At 47.9% G+C, this 21216-nt stretch overlaps 1 protein-coding gene across 1 annotated transcript in view; it reads right to left on the bottom strand.

Moving 5' to 3' along the window:
- Window positions 1-21216, bottom strand: part of AXL (AXL receptor tyrosine kinase) — a 47802-nt gene that overhangs the window by 6170 nt on the left and 20416 nt on the right. Inside the window, exons 5-15 of the mRNA XM_083369625.1 lie at window positions 13161-13241; window positions 12531-12646; window positions 9811-10003; window positions 8589-8728; window positions 7332-7476; window positions 6338-6364; window positions 5964-6093; window positions 5771-5862; window positions 4817-4912; window positions 982-1059; window positions 196-288 (exon numbers count right to left, since the gene is read on the bottom strand). Of these exons, the coding sequence (XP_083225751.1) occupies window positions 196-288; window positions 982-1059; window positions 4817-4912; window positions 5771-5862; window positions 5964-6093; window positions 6338-6364; window positions 7332-7476; window positions 8589-8728; window positions 9811-10003; window positions 12531-12646; window positions 13161-13241 (1191 nt within the window). The remainder of the gene's footprint in view (window positions 1-195; window positions 289-981; window positions 1060-4816; window positions 4913-5770; window positions 5863-5963; window positions 6094-6337; window positions 6365-7331; window positions 7477-8588; window positions 8729-9810; window positions 10004-12530; window positions 12647-13160; window positions 13242-21216) is intronic.

Here is a 21216-nt window from a genome sequence, read left to right as displayed (position 1 = left end):
ACTGCTCTCTATGGTTGGCCTTGTTGACCGCTCTCTATGGCTGGCCTTCTTGACCACTCTCTATAGCTGGCCTTCTTGACCGCTCTCTATGGCTGGCCTTCTTGACCGCTCTCTGGGCTAGAAGGAGGAGACCATGGATGCTCTACATGTCTGTAAGAAGCCGGGCATAGAAGAAGAGACCTCCTTGTCCCTCACCGATCAGTTTCATGACGTTGGGATGGTCAAAGTCCTTCATGCAAACGGCCTCACTGAGGAAGTCCTCCATCTCGCTCCGGGTGCAAATGGCAACTGCCGAGAGAAGAGAGAAATTAATGCTTTGGTAGCATTAATCCTTGCTCGAGGATTTCTTGGAAAGAAACTCGCTGTTCAATGACAGACAAGGAATTATATGGCCACCATTCACCCCTAATGACTCTGGGCAGCTTACAATAACAATATAAATTAAAATTTAAAAAAAATCTTTACCCAATATAAAAAGGATAAAAACAGTAAAAACAATAACCCCACCCCACCCCATTGGCAACAACAACCAAACAAGCCACTCGAAGGGGTCCCAGCCACCCTGGTTTCCCCAGGCCTGTCAGCAAAACCAGGTTTTCAGGGCGTCATGAAAGAGTGTCAAATTGGGGGGGCACTCTAATCTCTGTAGGGGATGATGTTGGAAAGGGAGGGAGCCACCAGCGCAAAGGCCCTCCTTCTGGGTCCCGCCAGATGTACCAACTCTTAGGAGAGGGCATTCGCAATATGCACACTTAAGACACTTAACACTGAGGAAAAGGAAAGGGAACCTCTGGGTATATGCAGAGTGCCATTCCTTCAGGATTAATTGTGCTCTCTCAGTTTACTGGGGTTGGGGCAGCTCTAAATCTTCCACCGAAAAAAGGATATATATATATATATATATATATATATATATATATATATATATATATATATATATATATATATATATATATATATATTTGTCTTTCGGTTACTTACTCTTCATTGTCTTGACCGCCACTTTAAAGACGGCGCCATCTTGGCTGAGTTGACCCTCCATAACCGAGCCAAATTCTCCTGTCGAGACAGAAAAAAGCAGAAAAAGGCTCTTCGTGAGGCTTCTCTGAGGAAAATCCAATATGGCTGACATCCCTGCCATCTTTAGGACGGCTCTGTGCCGCTCGTATCATCCCATGCTGGAATTGTAAAAGGTTTGTTATTACGGATGGGGTCTTTTTTTTTTAATGAGGATATTATAACAGAATAACAGAACCGGAAGGGACCTTGGAGGTCTTCTAGTCCAACCCCCTGCTCAAGCAGGAGACCCTTAAAGAATCAGAGAATCCCCCCTCCTCTGCTTCCCCCTCCTCTCCACAAGCCCCACTCCCCTTCTAGCACTGATGAGGTTACCTAGTTGGGTCATGAAAGGTCTGCCAGAAAATGGCCAAGCTCAGAGAGCACCAAGGACCCCACAGTCATCTTCCACCACCTCCTCCTCGTCCTCCCCCCACTGACCATGGGGGAAGCTGGTCTCGCTTAACGACTCTGTGATTCACTTAACAACTGTGGTGATTTGCCTCACAACCATTGCAGAAAGCTTGTAAGATGGGGCAAAACCAGTGGTGGGATTCAGCAAGTACCAGTTCAGCGGAACTGGTAGCTAATTTTTGGTTGCCCAGGCCCAGAACGGACATCCGGAAGCAGCATCCACGCAGAGAACCGGCGGTTGACCTGTTTGAATCCCACCACTGGCAGCAACTCCATTGACAACCACCTCACACAGCAATGGAAAATCGGATCCTAATTCGCGCCGTAAGTCTGAGTGTGGCTCAGAGAAACCCAAGACTGATTTCCTCGTCTGTCGGGTATTTGATTGTCCGAATCGGATTGCCAGTTGCTGTGTTTTCTTTCAGGCGCAGTAAGGTTTTTGGATTCGCCTGAGATTTTAATTTGATTTTAGGAAGGCTGGGCTTCTTTTAAAGTTCTGGGGATTCAGGAGCCGGAAGCGAAGAATTTCCATGGAAGAAAAGCAAAGTTATGAAATTCAGCCACGTAGCAGGGGGAAAGGCTGTCATCCAAAGCTCCTCGGGGATTAAATACACCCCCACACACCATTTTATTGTTGGGCGGGAATGAGAAGACGCATTTTCCCCCAACCCAGACGTTATCATGAGCCTGTCCTACTTGAACGGAAGAAAAAAAAAATGGATAGCTCAGATAAGGAAGGGAGAACAGGCCAGATGCTAACCGTCTTTCGACAGAAAAATGACTGATGTTCACCCAGGCTTGCAAGAAACACCATCACCTACGCTGAGTAGTAAACCAGCCAGATGATTTTTACAACAATGGCTTCCTGTTACCCATTTTGAAGGCGTGGGATGAATCTAGCCAGGATCGGCTACTCATAATTAAAAACATTTAGGGAAAATTGAGAAGCCGGCTATTTATTCTCTTTTATAGTTTGTTTTTAAATTTTATTTTTAAATTTGGTCTTTCTGGCTGAACCTGGAGAACATGGAAGCTCCAGAAAGGTCGCTGGCATTAAACCGAACCATTGGCAAGGCAAAGAAGTTGGTGCGCCTGTGCACATAGCTGGTTTAATGTGCTTTCTGATTTATCCGACTATATTTATAATTGGGATATGAGCCGGTTGGTTGTCGTGGGTAAAGGCATCAAAGGAAGGAACCAGAGGATTCTATTCCTGCTTTAAGATGGGCACAAAGCCAACTGAGTGGTTTTGGGCTGGTTCTCCTCTCTCGGCTTTGGAAGAAGGCAAAGAGCTTGGGACAACCTCGCCAAGAAAACTGCAGGGACTGGACCGTTCAGTCGCCAGAGGCCAACAAGGTGCACACGAACACAAACAGGCAAACAAAATTTTATATACAGGTAGTCTTTAGCTTACAACTGTTTGTTTAGTGAGTGTTCAAAGTTACCACTGAAGGAATGGAGGGAGGGAGGGAAGGAGGGAGGGAGGGAGGGAGGGAGGAAGGAAGGAAGGAAGGAAGGAAGGAAGGAAGGAAGGAAGGAAGGAAGGAAGGAGAGGGAAGAAAGGGAGGAGAGGAAAAGGGAGGGAGGAATGGAGGAAGGAGAGGGAAGAAGGAAAGAGGGTGGGCAGAAGGAAGGTAGAAAGGAAAGGAAGGAAGGAAGGAAGGAAGGAAAGGGAGGGAGGAAAGGGAAGAGAGGAATGGAGAGAGGAAGGGAGGAAGGAGAGGGAAGAAGGGAAGGGAGGACAGGGAGGGTGGGCAGAAGGGAGGAAGGGAGGGAGGAAGGAAGGGAGGAGAGGAAAGGAGAAGGAAGGAAGGAAGGAAGGAAGGAAGGAAGGAAGGAAGGAAGGAAGGAAATGGAAGGAGAGAGGGAAGAAAGGGAGGAGAGGAAAAGGAAGGGAGGAAGGAGAGGGAAGAAGGAAAGGGAGGGTGGGCAGAAGGAAGGAAGGAAGGAAGGAAGGAAGGAAGGAAGGAAGGAAGGAAGGAAGGAAGGAAGGAAGGAAGGAAGGAAAGAGGGGGAGGGAGGGGGGAAGGAAGGAAGGAAATAAGGAAGGAAGGAGATCCATTGAGGAAAGCTTCTCTAAATGTTTTCCTCCTTCTGAAATGCTTCCAAACTAATTCCAGCTGTGCTTGAAAGAAACATCTTGGTTTCCTAAGTGAAGCTGGGAAGGAAAGTCTGCCAGGCCTCTGGCCTAAATGAGCAAAACGGCTCTTCGTCTTGTTCTATTTTGACGGCCAGAGAGCCAGGGAGAGTGCTTAGTAATGGTGTAGTAGATTATTATGGTTGTCTTAGAAACCAAGCTTTGCATTTGGGGCCAGTTTATAGGTCATTAAGCTATAAAAATGGATTAGGGGGCCAACCCACCCTGATTGCTGCCCAGGGCAGGACGTAAGCCATCCCAGCCTAATCCAGAGACTAAAACAATTACCATAGCAAAAGAAACAAATCAAACACAACCAGTCAATCAGCAGCCTGAAAAAGAAGTCAATTTTAAGAGACTGCCAACAATCTGAGAAATTCCAGGGACTTGAAAAGAATCCTTGTGCAATCCTAATAAACTAGTAGACATTCACGCAATTATTTCCATGGTGCAATTTGAGGCTTTTCCTGCTAGGATAATTTTGCAAATGTGTGGGTTATTTCCCCCCCCCCTCATAAATTTACATGTCTTTAATCTTAGGCAAGTGTTGTGTGGTGGGTTACTATTTTCCCATCACAGGCAAAAGAAGTCTCCCAGACTGGTCCTGGGCTATGCAAATTCAGAAAACTTAAGAATTAACCCAGTGTTTCTCAACTGGGTTTGGCAACTGGAAGATTTGTGGATTTCAGCTCCCAGAATTCCCCAGCCATCCTCAAGTCTTAAAGTTCAATTACCTTGCTGGCTGGGGGACTCTGGGAGCTGAAGTCCACCCATCCTAAACCTCACTAGCTTTCTTGACGAGAGAATTCTGGGAGCTGAAGTCCACATATCTTAAAGTTCACAAGCCTGATGGCTGGGGAATTCTGGGACTTGAAATCCACACTTCCACACAACGAGAAAGACTGGATTAACCAATCAGGAACTTTCCCCAATTCAGGGGTACTAACTATCAAGGCCAGGTCGTCCACAAGGAGAGGTCAAAAGACGTAAGATGGCGGCTTCAAATGGAAGGCACCATCTTTGCCTCACCCCGCAAGGTCCTCCAACAAGGTCCAACTAGGTTAGCTGGGAGCTGCTACCTAAATTACTGCCTAATTTAATCAGAATGAAATGGAATTTCATTTCTCTGCCCCTTTCTATGTGGTACAGCGCTGCCCTAACCTTGAACCGATTATTAAGCCATAATTGAGACTGGTCCCAAGAACGTACCTTCGCCAAGGGTTTTGCCCAGGGCCACTCTGTGTCGGTCAATCATTACATCCTGAAGCTTCTCCTTCAGTTCTTCACTAATACCCAGACTGTTCACTGTAGGAAGAAAAGGCCTGGCTCAAATCATCCCTCCAGTAGCGTCTAAAGCAGGGCTGTCCAACCTTGGCAACTTTTAAGACTTGTGGACTTCAACTCCCAGAATTCCCCAGCCAGCTATGCTGGCTGGGGAATTCTGGGAGTTGAGGTCCACAGGTTTTAAAGTTGCCAAGGTTGGATACACCTGCCCTAAATCCAGCCAGTAATTGGCAAGGAGAAATATCAGAATTAGGCCTCCTTGAGGTCCAAAACAGAAGTCTCAATTGGGAAGCCAACATAATCCAGTTTTTCCAGCTTAATGTCCTGGAGAGCTGCTAGAAGTGAGGCTGCCAACATATCAGCTAGCGTTGGGGAAGACTGGACTTCTGCTGTTGCTGCAAACCATCTCCAGATCTGGGTTGAATTGTATCAAGGTTTCCCGACTGGGCTATAGGTGGAAACCTTCTTCTCTAAGTTGGCTTGCTCTTCTCCTTCTGAAGGATAAGCGGGCAGACGCTCCCGATTCCACCACGAGAACCTTCTCCTTTGATCTGATGGAATCTGCCTAGCCATTTATGGACTGTTGATGGTTATATAGTACAGAAAGATTATGGACCGTAAGACTTAAAGAGGTCAGCTACATCACAGTCTTGCTCAGCCTGGCACCAGCTGTTGCCTCGGTGGGCATGAGCGGCAACTGCTAAACCTGTGGGGAAATGGAAATGCTCCTTATGCACCGATGATGTTACCTAGTTTGCTCACGAAATGTCTGCAAGAAAACCACCAAGCCCAGGGACCCCAAAGTGAATGCCGCTTGCGGGATCTCAGTGTAAAGTCAGGCCCTGAGACACATTGCATTTGTGGGGAAGAGGAACTCACAAGTAGCTTCGGTGGTCCGGCGGCTGTACGATTTGCGGGCCCGATAGTGAACCACCAGCTCCCCCTGTTCCATGTTGGGCTCAAATGCTTCCCTGAGCAGAAAGAAAACATGAAATGGGGTCCTGACTGGTCCCACCACAAGATCAAGACTTAAACACTGAGTGGCTTTTCTTGAGGGCCACCTTCTCCTTACCCGTAGCGTGTTTCCTTCTTCCTCATACGTGCCAAGAAGATGAGGATGAAGATGGTGGCTGCCACAGCAGTGGCCACTGCAATCACCACGTACCACCAGTGCCAGGAGAAGGCAGAGACAGACAGTCCTACTGTGAAGAAGAGAAACTATTGTTAAGTGAGTAGAGCTTTGTCAGTGGGTAAACTTTTATAGGTAATGATCTAGGCCTCTGAAACTTTCTGGAAGAAAAACCATCATTGGTAGGACCATTAGACGCGCATTGCAAAACTCCATAGCATCAATGGATGGAAGATGTAGTAATCCTAATTGTGGGGAGTTGCCTATCCCAACTTTCCATTTTTAGTGTTCCTTGGAGTCAGAAAAAAGCTTCTCACCTGACTGAGGAGTTGGTAGTATTTCACCTGCAAGAGAAAAAAAACACACATTAAGAACTATGTATATGGAGGGAGGGAGGGAGGGAGGGAGGGAGGGAGGGAGGGATGAGTGATTGGACGCATGGATGCGTGGATGAGTGGGGGGATGAAGGGATGGGTGGATGGATGGATGGAGATAGCTAGATAGCCAGATAGCTAGACAGATACTTGGGCAATAAAACATCTGCAAGCAAACCACCAAGGTCATAGAGAACCAAGAACTCCACCGATAGATGATAGATAGATGAAGATGGTCGATAGACAAGACCGCCATTGCCTCAATTAGAACAAAACTTTGATCTTTTGGGGCCTACCAGACCTACATTAGTGCGTATAGTCAAGGCTATGGTCTTCAATGTATGGCTGTGAAAGTTGGACCATAAGAAAGGCTGAGCGCCAAAGAATGGGAGCCTTTGAACTATGGTGCTGGAGAAGACTCCTGCGAGTCCCTTGGACTGCAAGGCGATCAAACCGGTCAGTCCTAGAGGAGATCAACCCTGACTGCTCTTTAGAAGGCCAGATCCTGAAGCTAAAACTCAAATACTTTGGCCACCTCATGAGAAGGAAGGACTCACTGGAGAAGAGCCTCATGCTGGGAAAGATTGAGGGCAAGAGAAGAAGGGGACGACAGAGAAGGAGGTGGCTGGATGGAGTCACTGAGGCAGTAGGCGTGAGCTTAAATGGACTCCAGAAGATGGTAGAGGACAGGAAGGCCTGGAGGAACGTTGTCCATGGGGTCACGATGGGTCGGACATGACTTTGCAGCGAACAACAACAACAAGAAGACCTATATTTTAAACCAGAGACTCCACTTGACAACTAGCTTATGTTCTAGAACTTTGTCAGTTTCCAAGCAAGAAGAAAAGGGGCAGAAATGAAGAGCCGGGTCAGAACCATCCTGAAGTTCTCCCAAGGTGACAGCCCTCCAGGCGGCACATGGTCTCCCATTTCTTACCTGGTTCCAAGGGGAAGATGGTGATGGCTTTGCTCCAGGGTCCGTCTCCAGCACTGGTGTAGGCTGCAATCCGTACGGTGAAGTTCTGTAGGGTGGAGTTCAGAGTCAAAACTGTCTCGTTGGTCAGTCCCACGTCCACGATCACCTTGGGAGGAGAGAGACAGACAAGGTCTTCGGTGAGATATTGACCAGGGGATGTGCAACCGGGGGCAGCCAGGCGTTACGAGTCCCAAGGACCCACTGAGCAAGCCAACGGGGCAAAAATCACACAGGACCGAGAGCTGTTTCTTCTTCTTTGCCTTCTGCCCTCTGAATTTCTTTCCTTAAAAAATGGCATCGCAACTCTTTGGGAGGTTCGCCTGTCCCAAAGGTCCCTCCCAGCCTTCTGATTCTATGATTCCCAACCCAAATAAGGGAACACTATGCGATACAGGTAGTCCTCAACGTACGACCACAATGAGAAGCAAGGTGGTTGTTAAGTGACTTGATTTTTTACAACCTTTCTGACATGGTTGTTAAGCCATTTGCTAAGTGAGTCGCACCGCTGTTAAGCGAATCCAGCTTCACCCACTGACTTTGCTTGTCAGAAGCCGGTTGGGACAGTCGCAAATGGGGATCACGTGACAACTCCTCCCCCAGGACGCTGCAACCACTGTAAATATAGTCCTTGAATTACAACGGTTCGTTTAGTGACTGTTCAAAGTTACAACAGCACTTATGAGCGTTTTTCACACTTACGACCGTGGCAGCATCCCCAGGGTCACATGATCAAAATTCAGGCCAAGCGCAACTGACTCATATTTACGACGGATGCCGTGTCCCCGGGTCCCGTGACCCCTTCTTGCGACCTTGTGACCATCAAAGTCAGCGGGGAAGCCAGATTTACTTAACAACCATCTCACTAGCTTAACTGCAGTGTTTCGCTTAACGACTGTGGGAAGAAAGGTCGTAAAACAGGGGCAAAATTCACACTTAACCATACTGGCCACATACGCTTTGGGTTCAATTGTGGCTGCAAGTTGAGGGCTGCCTGTAGATGCCAATTGCCAAGCACCTGAACTTTGATCATGGGACCGTGGAGATGCGGCGACGGTCAGAAGTCCAAGGACCAGCCGTAAGTCCCTTTTTCAGGGGTGCGCTAACTTTTGAACGGTCGCTAAGCAAATGGTCGTAAGTGGGAGATGATCTGGAAACTTTCAGCTGGGGGATTGGAACAGGGCTCGGGAGCCAGGAGGCCTGCAGGTACAGCTTACTCACCTCGGGCGACTCCCCGTTTTGACAAATCAGCTTGTACCCCTGAAGGATCCCATTGATGTTGCCCCGTGGCTCTCTCCACTGGATGATGGTGCAGCTGCCATTCTGAATAGCCACAATGTCCTCCGGGGCGGCTGCAGGCACTGCGGGAGAGAGAAGCCACGTGTGCACCGTGGCAGGAGGCCTGCATGCGCTTCCCGTTCGCCGTTGCAAGCCACCATTGCTCTGCGGAACCCTTGATTCCCACAGCGCTCTCTGAGGTCTAAGTCCCCATTTTGTAGGCTGTCTTGCTATTAGCATCTTTCCTCATCTCCTCCTCTGTCTCCTCCTAGTGTCGTATGATTTGAGACTTGTGGTTTATATCTTCTGATTAATGATTATATCTTACAATTTATGACCTATCACGTTGTTGTTGTTGTTTGTGCGTAAACTTGAGAGCTTCTGCACCGGAGACAAATTCCTTGTGTGTCCAATCACATTTTGCCAATAAAGAATTCTATTCTGTTCTGTTCTGTTCTCTTCCCCACTTCACTCCATTCCGTTTTTTCTGTTCTGTTCTGTGCTACGCCATGCCGTGCCGATGTTTTTTTTACTGATCTAATGCTTTTTTACTGTTTTTTATTGCTTTAACATGTTTTTTAAATTTTAATTATAATATATATGTTTTGAACTGTGAGATCCCCAGAGTCATTTGCTGACATCGGGGCTATAAAAATCAAGTAAATAAAATAAAAGGAAATAATAGAATAGAACAGAACGGAACGGAACAGAACAGAACAGAATAGAATAGAGCTGGAAGGGACCTTGGAGGTCTTCTAGTCCAACCCCCTGCTCAAGCAGGAGAACCTATACCAGGGGTAGGCAACCTCGGCTCTTTGATGACTCATGGACTTCAACTCCCGGAATTCCTGAATCAGCATCTCTGATTCAGGAATTCTGGGAGTTGAAGTCCATGAGTCATCAAAGAGCCAAGGTTGCCTACCCCTGACCTATACCATCTCAGACAGGTGATTGTCTGGTAGTCTCTTGAAATAAAATGATAAAAAAATAAAATAAAATAAAATAGTTGTAACTTGAGTCCTCAACGCAAGGAGTAAGAGGCCATTTCTGGCAACAGGGTAGACTTCAGTTTATGGCTGCTCACTTAGTGACCATTCCAGGTTAGGGTGAGGGTAAAAGGGTCAGGCTCTTGACCTCTCAGTCCCCCTGTTTCCCCCCATCTTACCCCCTTCCAAGGTGTCCATGGGCACCCAGTGAGTCCAGGGCGAGTGGCCCTCCGTGCAGTGGCAGGCCACGCGCACGTGGTAGGTGGTGAAGGCTGTCAGGCCACTCAGCGTGTGGCTGAAAGGCGGGACACGGATCTTGCGGTTATACAGCTCGTCGGCAACGGTGCTGAGGTCTTCATCGGAGCGCACAGCCTGGAAGGAGGAGGAGGAGGAGAAGCAGGTGAGGAGGGACCCAAGACAAAGAAGATGCGAGGAACAACTCTCGCCCTGGATTAAACCCTGATTGTGGGGTTGATGGTGTGCCCCAAACAGCAGGGAGATGGTTTTGAGTGGGAGAAAGGAAGACAGAGTCCTATGGCCCAGTCGAGTTTAACTCAGTGAAAATGGCAATCTATTCAACATTATGATGAGGAAATAATGGATTTTTAAAAAAGTATTCCAGATCCTTTACAGCTAGTCATGCATTCAGTGACCGTTTGAAGTTATAACGCCTCTGGAAGAAGGGGTCCTCGCGCTTATGACCGTTGCAGCATCTCCACAGTCACATGTGCTTAGCAACTGGCATGCACGTATGACAGTTGCAGTGTCTGAGGGTCACATGACCCCCTTTGGCGACCTTCTCAGCTGGTTTTCCACGAGCAAAGTCCGTGAGGGAAGCCAGATTCGCTTAATGACCACTCTGTGATTCACTTAACAACCAACTTGTTTAGGAGCAGAAATTCTGGTCCTACTTTGGGGTTGCAAGTTGAGAATTAGCCGCATTTATGATGTTTTAGTCTTCATCTACTCCTCTCTTTTCCTCCTTTTATTTCTATTTTGTTCTTCTTTATCCTTTAAACGCTTGAAGCAAATCAGTGCGTTCCAATAAGCAAAACAAGAAAAGGATTTGATTCCCCCCCGGCTCCCCCCAGATTCCCTGTTTCTTTGGAACTAAGCAATCCATTTTGCTTTTTCAAAATTGGGGACCAGTTTTTGAGGTATAACAGTGACACGACTTAAGGTGCTGGACAGAAATTTTTCTTCATTTTAAAGTGGAAAACAGGGCTCCTTACGTTCAGTCTGACTTTTGGGGGAAAAAATGCCAAACGGCAGGTCTCTGCAAATCCCTGGTTTTCGCCTAGATTTAATAATAATAATAATAATAATAATAATAATAATAATAATAATAATAATAATAATAATAATAATGATGATGATGATGATGATGATGATGATGATGATGATGTTGGAAGGGACCTTGGAGGTCATCTAGTCCAACCCCCTGCTCAGGCAGGAAACCCTATACCATTTCAGACAAATGGCTGTCCAGTCTCTTCTTAAAAACGTCCACTGTTGGAGCATTCACCGCCTCTGGAGGCAGGTCGTTCCACTGGTTAATTGTTCCAACTGTCAGGAAGTTTCTCCTTAGTTCCAGGTTGCTTCTCTCTTTGGTCAGTTCCCATCCGTTGCTTCGGAATGTGGGAATCCACTGAAGGAGGAGAGGTTGCCGTGAAGATCGCTGAGCCCTGCCTCACATTTTGCGGGGGTGAGATTTGTTTTTTTTGTCCATATTCCTCTTTTTTTTCTGCTGAGATTGCCTTTCTTCCGAGAACCACTTCCAGTAGGGAAGCTTCCACTTCTGTGTGAATGACCCCACATTGGAAATACCCCCTTTTAACTATCCGTTTTCATTCTTGGCTCTTGAAAGCTCTTTCTCATGAATTTCAGTTCCCCATCCTTGAGGTTGGGGGGGGGGTCTGTCGCATTTCATTCAGCTGGCGAGGCTGACCGGGCTTGGCAGGGTGGGGGGCGTCATCGTGGGATGAGTAAACCGACGTCCGGAGGAAGCAGATTTTGGCAGGAAATCACTTCTAAAAATAAAACCAGTCTCCTCGGCAATGCTGAAAGGGCGATCGAATACAGGTAGTCCTTTTCTTACCACCACAATTGAGCCAAAATCTTCTGTCCTTAAGCAAGACGGTTGTTGTGAGTTTTGCCCCATTTTACGAACTTTCTTGTCGCGGTTGTTAAGGGGATCACCGCAGTTGTTAAGTTAGTGAGCTGGTTGTTAAGTGAATCTGACCCCCCCCCAATTGACTTTGCTTGTCAGAAGGTCTGCAAAACGGGATCACATGACCCTGGGACAAGACAATACAATGCAATACCAGAGTTGGAAGGGACCCTGGAGGCCATCTAGTCCAACCCCCTGCTCAGGCAGGAAAACCTACACCATTTCAGACCAATGGTTGTCCAGTCTCTTCTTAAAAATCCTCAGGGATGGAGGACCCACAACATTTGGAGGCAGTCCCACTGATTAATTGAACTGGGGTTATGGAATGACAGAGTGGGAAGGGACCTTGGAGGCCATCTAGCCCAACCCCTTGCTCAGGCAGGAAAACCTATACCATCTTAAAAACTTCCAGTGTTGGAGCAATTCAAAACTTCTGGAGGCAAGTGGTTCCACTGGTCTATGACACTTAAGACACTGCGACCGTCATAAATATGAGTCAGTTGTCAAACGTCCAAATTTGGATCACGTGACCACAATCATCCTAAGTGTGGAGAATGTCGTAAGTCACTTGTCTCAGAGCCACTGTAATTTCAAACACTCACTAAATGAACTGTCTTAAACTGGAACCCGTTTCTATTTCTGAACGGAACAGAACGGGGATCAATTCTACCTTAAACCCCCTTTTTTGTACATTGTTGGCTTCTCCGCCGGCGGGCTGTGGAGTTATACCTGGATGGTGCAGAACTCCTGCTCATAAGCGCCGCTAAAGCCGGGCTCCCACGTCACATCCAAGCTGTGGGCAGTGCGATGGGCAGCGGATAAGCCACGTGGCTGTCCAGGTAACACTATGGCGAGAAAATAATTAGCAATATTCCCCTGCCGATCGAGACAAGAGAACGCCGATGCTACAAAAACAGCAGGTTTCGCTCCAGACTTCCACTTATTAGGGCAGTCAGAAACTTGATGGATAACCACTTCAGCCCGCTTCAGCCTGCATGCAACCTTGGCCACTTGAGGACTTGTGGACTTCAACTCCCAGAATTCCCCAGCCCAGTAATGGAGTCCACAAGTCCTCAAGTGGCCGCGGTTGGAAGCCCCTGGAGTAGAGAGGCCCGTTCTTGCATCCAAGCTGTAAGTTGAGGACTGTCGGTATTCTTGTATCTGCGGAAATAAAGCATGTCGGAAGGGGATTGTCGTCGCCATTGATGCCACCCCAAATATAGCGAATTGAAGTGTTTTTAAAAACATGCACCTTGAACGGCATCTTTAACTATACTGGGCAGGTCCCACACACCCCGTTTACGCCGACCATTTGCGCCCGGGCTCTCCGAGACGGATTTACATAGTCCTTTTGCTCACCTTTTACGACTGCGGTTCGGGACGTGCTGACTCCTTTGGCATTGTGGGCTTCGCACGAGAAGGAGGCACTGTGATTCAGCCCTAAAAGGAAGCAACAAACGTCGAGAGAAAAGATGAACTAATTGGGACCAGCTTTAATGCCTTAAGAGTAATGCTTTATAGCCCAGCTTTAGCATTTGTCAATAACACAAGGTGGCACACATACCGAATGTCTTCCTACACTTATTTTCCCCACAACAACAACCCTGTGAGGTGGGTTGCGCTGAGACAGAGGGACTGGAACTCACCGTCACCTGGCGATTGCCCAACGTCATCCAGCCAGCTTTCTTGCCTAAGGCAGGACTAGAACTCACCGTTACCTGGTAATTACTCAACATCATCCAGCCAGCTTTCTTGCCTAAGGCAGGACTAGAACTCACCGTCACCTGGTGATTACTCAATGTCATCCAGACAGCTTTCTTGCCTAAGGCAGGACTAGAACTCACCGTCACCTGGTGATTGGGCCAAAGTCACTCAGCTTGAAGTCCATGCATGCTGGCTGGGGAATTCTGGGAGCTGAAGTCCACCCATTTTAAAGCTGTCAAGGCTGAGAAGCACTGGCTTAGTGGATGCCCAGAAAGGCGTCTTTGGGAAGTCTGATGCCCACAGTGACTATCTTAGACAGCGAGCAAAATTTGAATCTGGGGCTGCCTCAGACTTTGATGCTTGGGAACTCTGCATTTTAAGCTTGCTTCTTTGGCCCTGAGTTTTGTTTTATTTCCTGAGTGATACTCGGTGGTGTTATTGTTGGAGAATCTAAGTAATTCCTCTTTCCTTTCTTCAGCTGTTTTGGAAGAGTTGCCGAGGGGCAAAGTATAAAGAATAAACAGATTTTTGACCACAAAGAATTGGAAGAAGGGATTCCTGGTTCGAATCCTACCTCTTTTTGCGCTGGTGGTCTGGGCTGATCTCTTTGGGAGAAAAGCTGGGGTGATAGAAGTAAACTTGGAAACCTCTTGCCATAGGCTAAATAAATAAAATTTAAAAGTTCTTTCCCCAGACAGGAAATGATGGTTAAACCAAGTGAACTCTGCAAAGCAAAGACGCTAATTTGACTGAAACCTTACGAAGTCAAGAGGGAGATTGATAGGCATTCACTAAACACTGTTTATTTCCCCTGCATGGGAACCCTTGGTGAGGATGCAAAGACAGAGCTCCATCTGCAGAGAAACGAGCACGCTGGATATTTGAGAAAAATATCTGAGAATAATCCCCAGAATTCCCTTGAGGCAGCTCTTCCTTTAATATGAAACAGGAGACACATGTGTGTCAGAACGCAGATGGGATCAAAAAAATCAAAATGTACATGTCCTGGATGATGCAACCCAGTTCAGCGTTTTGATGGGAATTGCCTCTTTGGCTAAATACAGAAAGTCCTTGACTTACAACCATTCCTTTAGTGACTGAACTTACAAAGGCACTGAAAAAAGTGACTTATGACCAATTTGCACACTGCCAACCATTGCAGCATCCCCGTGGTCATGTGTTCAAAATTCAGACGCTTGGCAACTGGCTCATATTTATGACGGTTGCAATGTCCTGGGGGTGGGTGGGTCACGTGATCCCCTTTTGCAACCATCTGACAAGCAAAGTCAATGGGGGGAGGGGGGGGAAAGCCAGATTCACTTAACAACTATCAAGCCCCAGGAAAATCAAAAAATCCAGGCAGTTCGAATGAGCGTAAAGATTTATTGCAAGCTTAAGTTCTCTACAAGAATCTGACCTACTAACGGCCCAAGCAAATTGGCGGTAGATAAGAGTCAATGGAATTCAAGGTGGGCTGGACTTAGATCTCATGTGGGCGTGAAGGAACTCGTGACTGATGATGTGTTTGACACACACCCCTCCCTCGGGCTTAGCCTGATCCTCTTCTACAACGGCTGTGTTATTAACAACTGTAGCAATTCACTTAACAGCTGGCTGGGGAATTCTGGGAGTTGAGGTCCACAAGTTTTAAACTTGCCAAGGTTGGACACCCCGGGTTTAGGTTTCCCCACAGCAGCCAAGTCCTTGAATGCACTGTGGTGTGTGTTGGAATCTAGCCCAGATTGAACAATAAGCAGCATCACAATGGATGTTCCTTGTCCTGATCGTACCGTTCCTGCAAGGGCTGGGTCAAACCAGTGGGCGCTGGCAGCCACCTGGACAAACAGCAGGCAGAGAGGAAACAAGGCAGGGGGCACATTTGTGTGCCATGCGCGCTGGGAGAGAACCAAATGCCACAAGTGCTGAAAACAGGAAGGGACTCGTCGGATTAACATGTCTAGTCCATCCACCGTGGGTTATACCGCTTTCTGACCACATCATTTCTGCAAAGAATGAGTCAGCAACGGGGAAATATTCCCAGCAGCTGGCAGAAACAGATGTCCAGATGTTCAGAGAAGAGCAACTAAGATGATCAAAGGCCTGGAGAGTAAAACATATGAAGAACAGCTGCAGGACTTGGGTTTGGCTAGCTAGTCTGAAGAAGAGAAGAAATGGGGAGACACGATAGCAGTGTTCCAGTATTTGAGGGGCTGGCACAAAGAAGAGGGGGTCACGCTATTCTCCAAAGCCCCTGAAGGCAGGACAAGAAGCAACAGATGGGAACTAATCAAGGAGAGAAGCAACCTGGAACTAAAAGAGAAATTTTCTGAGAGTTGGAACAATTAACCAGTGGAACAACCTGCCCCCAGAAATAGTAGTGGGTGCTCGATCACTGGAGCTTTTTAAGAAGAGGCTAGACAGTCACTTGTCTGAGATGGTATAGGTTCTCCTGCTTGAGCAGGGGGCTGGACTAGAAGACCTCCGAGGTCCCTTCCAGCTCTATTCTATTCTACTGTATACAGGAGATTCAAAAATGTTTATTTTTTATTCTTTTTTTTAATCCTGTCCGTTTCCAGTTCTTTGTCCCACTACTTATGGGAGTAGTATAGGCAAGAAAAGCCAAATGTACAGATACAAATTAGGTGAAATCTGGGTCAATAGCAGTAACTGCAAGAAGGATCTTGGAAGGCTAGTGGACCATCACTTAAACATGAGCCAGCTGTGTGAGGCAACAGCCAAAAAAGCCAATACAGTCCTAGGCTGCATTAACAGAGGAATAGAATCAAGATCACGTGAAGTGTTAATGCCGCTTTACAATGCCTTGGTAAGGCCACACTTTGGAATACGGCATCCAGTTTTGGTCACCACAATGTAAAAAAGATGTTGAGATTCCAGAAAGAGTGCAGAGAAGAGCAACAAAGATGATTAGGGAACTGGAGGCTAAAACATAGGAAGAACGGTTGCTGGAATTGGGTATGTCTAGTCCAGGGGTAGGCAACCTTGGCTCTTTTATGACTCGTGGACTTCAACTCCCAGAATTCCTGAGCCAGCAAGGCTGGCTCAGGAATTCTGGGAGTTGAAGTCCACGAGTCATAAAAGAGCCAGGGTTGCCTACCCCTGGACTAGTCTAATGAAGAGAAGGGTGAGGGGTGACATGATAGCAGAGTTCCAATATCTCAGGGGCTGCCCCAAAGAAGAGGGAGTCAAGCTATTCTCCAAAGCATCTGAACCAACGGATGGTCCAAGATGGTAGCTCCTTCTGCCTGCTATCCCTCCACCCATCCTGAAGACCAGCCTTCTCCAAGCTGGAGCCCGCCAGATGGCCGGAATTCAACCCCCATAAATCTCCACTCAGGAGCCACACACAGAAACACACACACACACACACACACACACACCTTAATCAATTTTAAAGCAAAGGCAGGACCAGAAGTATGGCACTCGTCATTCACCTCCTTATGCTGTGCTTTAAGCCTCGTTTGGAAGAGGCCAGGTTGCCCCCACCCCCACCCCACCCTGACACACCCCTCCTTCCTGGTATTCCTACGGGCTTTGATTCCAAGGCTTGAATCACCAGCCTGTCACCTCCGGACCAACATTCTCTGTCTTTGACTCAGCACCAAACGGAACGAAGATTAGTTTATTGGACAGGACGAGTTGCCGAAGGAACGCAGAGTTGTGGAGCAGAGCCAGGCAGATACCCACCATCCACGCTTGCCTGCAGGCAGTGCAACAACATGGGATCTTAATTAAACATTGCTTGGGGGGGGGGGTGTCAACCTATTCTCCAAAGCCCCTGAAGGCAGGAGAAGAAGCAACGGATGGAATCTAATCAAGGGGAGAAGCAACCTGGAATTAAGGAGAAACTTCCTTAACAGCGAGAACAATTAACTAGTGGAACAGCTTCCCTCCAGAAGTTGTAAATGCGCCAACGCTGGAAGTTTTTAAGAAGAGATCGGATAGCCATTTGTTTGAAATGGTAGAGGATCTCCTGCCTGAGCAGGGGGTTGGACTAGAAGACCTCCAAGGTCCCTTTTAGCTCTGTTGTGCTGTCTTCAGCCCCCACTTTGCCAGACAAAGAAGCCTGGCTGAGCTCGGCCCTGGGGAAGGGGCAGAAAATGAGGGAAAGGGGAACACTAGAAAGACCATCTGGGTGGTCACGGGCAGGGCCTGCTGCGAGTAAGCTGAATTTACTTCAGCCAAATTGCTGCGTTTGTTTTTTCTCCTGGCATAAGCAGAACCTGTCTCGCTTTGTCCCCCGGTTGCCCTCCGGCCCAACTAGTCTGACAAGGTTGGGAAGATTTATCTCAGGGAATTTCATTTATCTTCTACTCATCCCAGAGTTTCAAAAGCCCTTTCAAAAACCTGTCTGACTGCATGAGGGAGAGGCATTTTTACAACCAGGGTGGATCTCTCCTCTTCTGCTTCTGCTTTAAAGAACATTCAGGCGCCCATCTCTGTATGTTTGTGTCGATGTGTGTCTGTGCACAGGTGCATCTGTGTTGGAATGTACAAGACATCCTCAACTTACAACCATGCGTTTACAACAGCATGGGGGAAAAAAGGGACTTACGAGTGGACTTCAACTCCCAGAATCCCCAGCCACCATGTAACTTTAACATGAGTGGGCTTCGGCGCCCAGAATTCCTCAGTCATCCTAAAACTTGAAGGTGAGTGGACTTCAACTCCCAGAATTCTCCAGCCGCCATTTAACTTTTACATGAGTGGGCTTCAGCTCCCAGAATCTCTCAGCCAGCCAAGCTGGCTGGGGGATTCTGGGAGTTGAAGTCCACACATCTGAAAGTTGCTAAGGTTGCGCAATACTTCCTCACAACAATATGGTAACATTCCTGGAACCTTCACAAGGTCGACTTCTTGACTGAGTTGCAAAAAGCATTTTGGGAGAAAATGTCAGGCAAATCATCTCTTGTTGCTGAATTTCCAAGAAAACATCACGGCCCAGAGTCACGAAATTCCCAACGGTGGAATTTCATTTGAAAGAGATTTGGCATTTTTCTTGTTACTCAGAAGGGACACAGCAGTATTGTAGACTCGACCCGCTCAGCCGCGGACTGAAATTACTAAGTCAGAGTAGTAATTGCTGAGTCCAAGGCACGCAACCCTATTAGGGTCAATCGGGCTTTGTCTGGAGCCTAAACACTCAACGCTGTGGTTTGACAAGGCTTCTTACGACTACAAAGACCATTTAGGGACGACAAAGAGGGCCCAGGGAAATCAGGACCGTTCCCCAACCGCAACCATCCTCCAGGGCTGTTTCCTGTTCTCCAGGCATCTGCTTGGAGCTCCCTACAATTGCCCAGTCATCAGGACAGGGTGGTAGTTGTGTTCGAAACCAAGAACTCACAGTAGCCAACATTAGTTGGGTTAGCAACTTGTTTTCAAGGCAAAGGGCACCGGCTGGGAAATTGGGGGGCTGGGGGGAGGGGAGAAAAAGGGACTTGGTCATTTAACCTCTGGACAAGGAAAGGAGGCCAGCAGAACCAGGTGAAGTGCCTTGGTGGAGCAGTGGGCTGATGCCTCCTTAAGTTACACCAGCTGCCTGCAATGAGTGCAGGTTCGAGTCCCACCAGGCTCAAGGTTGACTCAGCCTTCCATCCTTCCCAGGTAGGTAAAGTGAGGACCCAGATTGTTGGGGGCAATTAAGCTGACTTTGTAATAATGCCGCTTAGGGGTGTGTGTGAAAGCCCTAATAAGCAGGCATATACATAGAATGAAGGCTACTGCTAAGCTTGTAAGCCGCCCTGAGTCTTCGGAGAAGGGCGGGATACAAATGGGATTAAAATAAAAAATAAAAAATAAGTCCTTAGCGCTCTCTGATCATGGTGGTTTTCTTGCAGATGTTTCATTACCAAACTAGGTAACGTCATCAGTACCAATAAGGGTTTGTAAACAGAAATTGAATCCCACTCCCTAATAGCACTCATGAGGTTATCTAGTTGGGTCATAAAACTTCTGCAAGAAAACCACCATGCTCAGAAAGCAGCCAGGAGGACTCCATGGTCCTCCTCCTCCTCTGCAAACCCCACTCCCTTCTAGCACTGATGATGTTACCCAGTTGGGTCACAAAACGTCTGCAAAAAAAGCACCAAGCACAGAGAGCACCAGGGACCCCACAGTTCATCCCTGAGCTACAAATATGCTCTTCTATCGAAAGACAGAGGTGGATCAGGAGTTGGGAGAAGGTAGAGTGGTCTAAGAAAGATGGGGCCTTTTAGCCCAGCGGAATGGTAGCCAAGTATGTTGACTCCATGAAGTCGGGCTGCCTCCCGCTGGCACAAATAATCCAGGTGAGACCCAGGGCAATTCATGAAAACTCCAGCTAAGTCCTTAAACATTCATGGAATTGATAAATAGAATATGGAAATACCTGGCTTTGGGGGGGGGAATGGTCTTGTGGTGGTGTAGTGACAGTTTGGTGTAGTGGTGATGACACTGGCTTAGAAACCAGGAGACGGTGAGTTCTAGTCCTGCCTTAGGCAGAAAAGCTGGCTGGGTGACTCTGAACCAATCACCAGGAGACTGTGAGTTCTAGACCTGCCTTAGGCATCAATACCAGTTGGGTGACTTTAGGCCAATCACCAGGAGACCGTGAGTTCTAGTCCAGCCTTAGGCATGAAAGCAACTGGGTGACTTTGGGCCAATCACCAGGAGACTGTGAGTTCTAGTCCAGCCTTAGGCATGAAAGCAACTGGGTGACTTTGGGCCAATCACCAGGAGACTGAGTTCTAGTCCAGCCTTAGGCATGAAAGCAACTGGGTGACTTTGGGCCAATCACCAGGAGACGGTGAGTTCTAGTCCAGCCTTAGGCATGAAAGCAACTGGGTGATTTGGGGCCAGACAGCCCAACCAAGTTCACAGGGTTGTTTTTGTGGGGAAAATAGGATGAGGAAGAAGTATTAGGTATGTTCACCTCCCAGAGCGATAAAGGTGGAATAAAATTCCTGATCAATCAATCAATCAATCAATCAATCAATCAGTCGATGAGAACCAGCTGCAGTGACATCCTGCCAGCTCTTGGGAAGAGGAAGGGTAAGGCCAGATGCCAAGTGACAGCTCATAGCAAAGATGGCAGGCACCCTTCTCCTGCCTTGGCAGTGGGTGATTCCAGGCACCAGCCAGCCTTCCTGGAATCCGGGGAGATTTCTCAGCCCCCTCCCCCCAATTGCGATAAATCCTTCCTCCTGCACTTGGCTCCCCTGCACAGTTATGGAACTCAGTCGAACAGGAGTGTGTGTGTGTGGGGGGGACATATGGGGGGGTCCAAGGCAGCTGGGCCTATCGCACCGTTGTTGTTCTTTCGCTTCCCATCTCTTTCACCCAGGGCAGGCCGATAAACCCGGCTTCTCTGCCTGCCAATTGCCCAAACCGTCTTTGGTAACCTTGGCCCAGCCTGTTCCCACGCTTGGAGCGAACCCCTCCCTGGCTGAGCCATGGGGAATTGTCCCCCCCCCCTTCCATAGAAAAGACGACAAAGGAGCTCGCAAGTTGGGGACAAGCCAGATATTCAGAGGAGAGGACGGGAGAAGACAATGAACAAGGACGGGCGACCGGGGCCCCTGGACGAGGCTGAATGGCAGAGGGAGGAAGGGGGTCTCGCACGCACTGCCGAGACCCCTTTCTGCTGCCTCCTCTCGCTGGTGGGAAACCCGAGTCCCCCTCTTTGCAGCCAACGCAACCGGGCGCCAAAGAA

This window comes from Vipera ursinii (genome assembly GCF_947247035.1).
Source record: "Vipera ursinii genome assembly, chromosome: 9".
Classification (NCBI taxonomy): Eukaryota; Metazoa; Chordata; class Lepidosauria; order Squamata; family Viperidae; genus Vipera; species Vipera ursinii.
The sequence above is the reverse complement of the archived record's forward strand: the minus strand, read 5'-3'. Positions and strand labels throughout refer to the sequence as shown.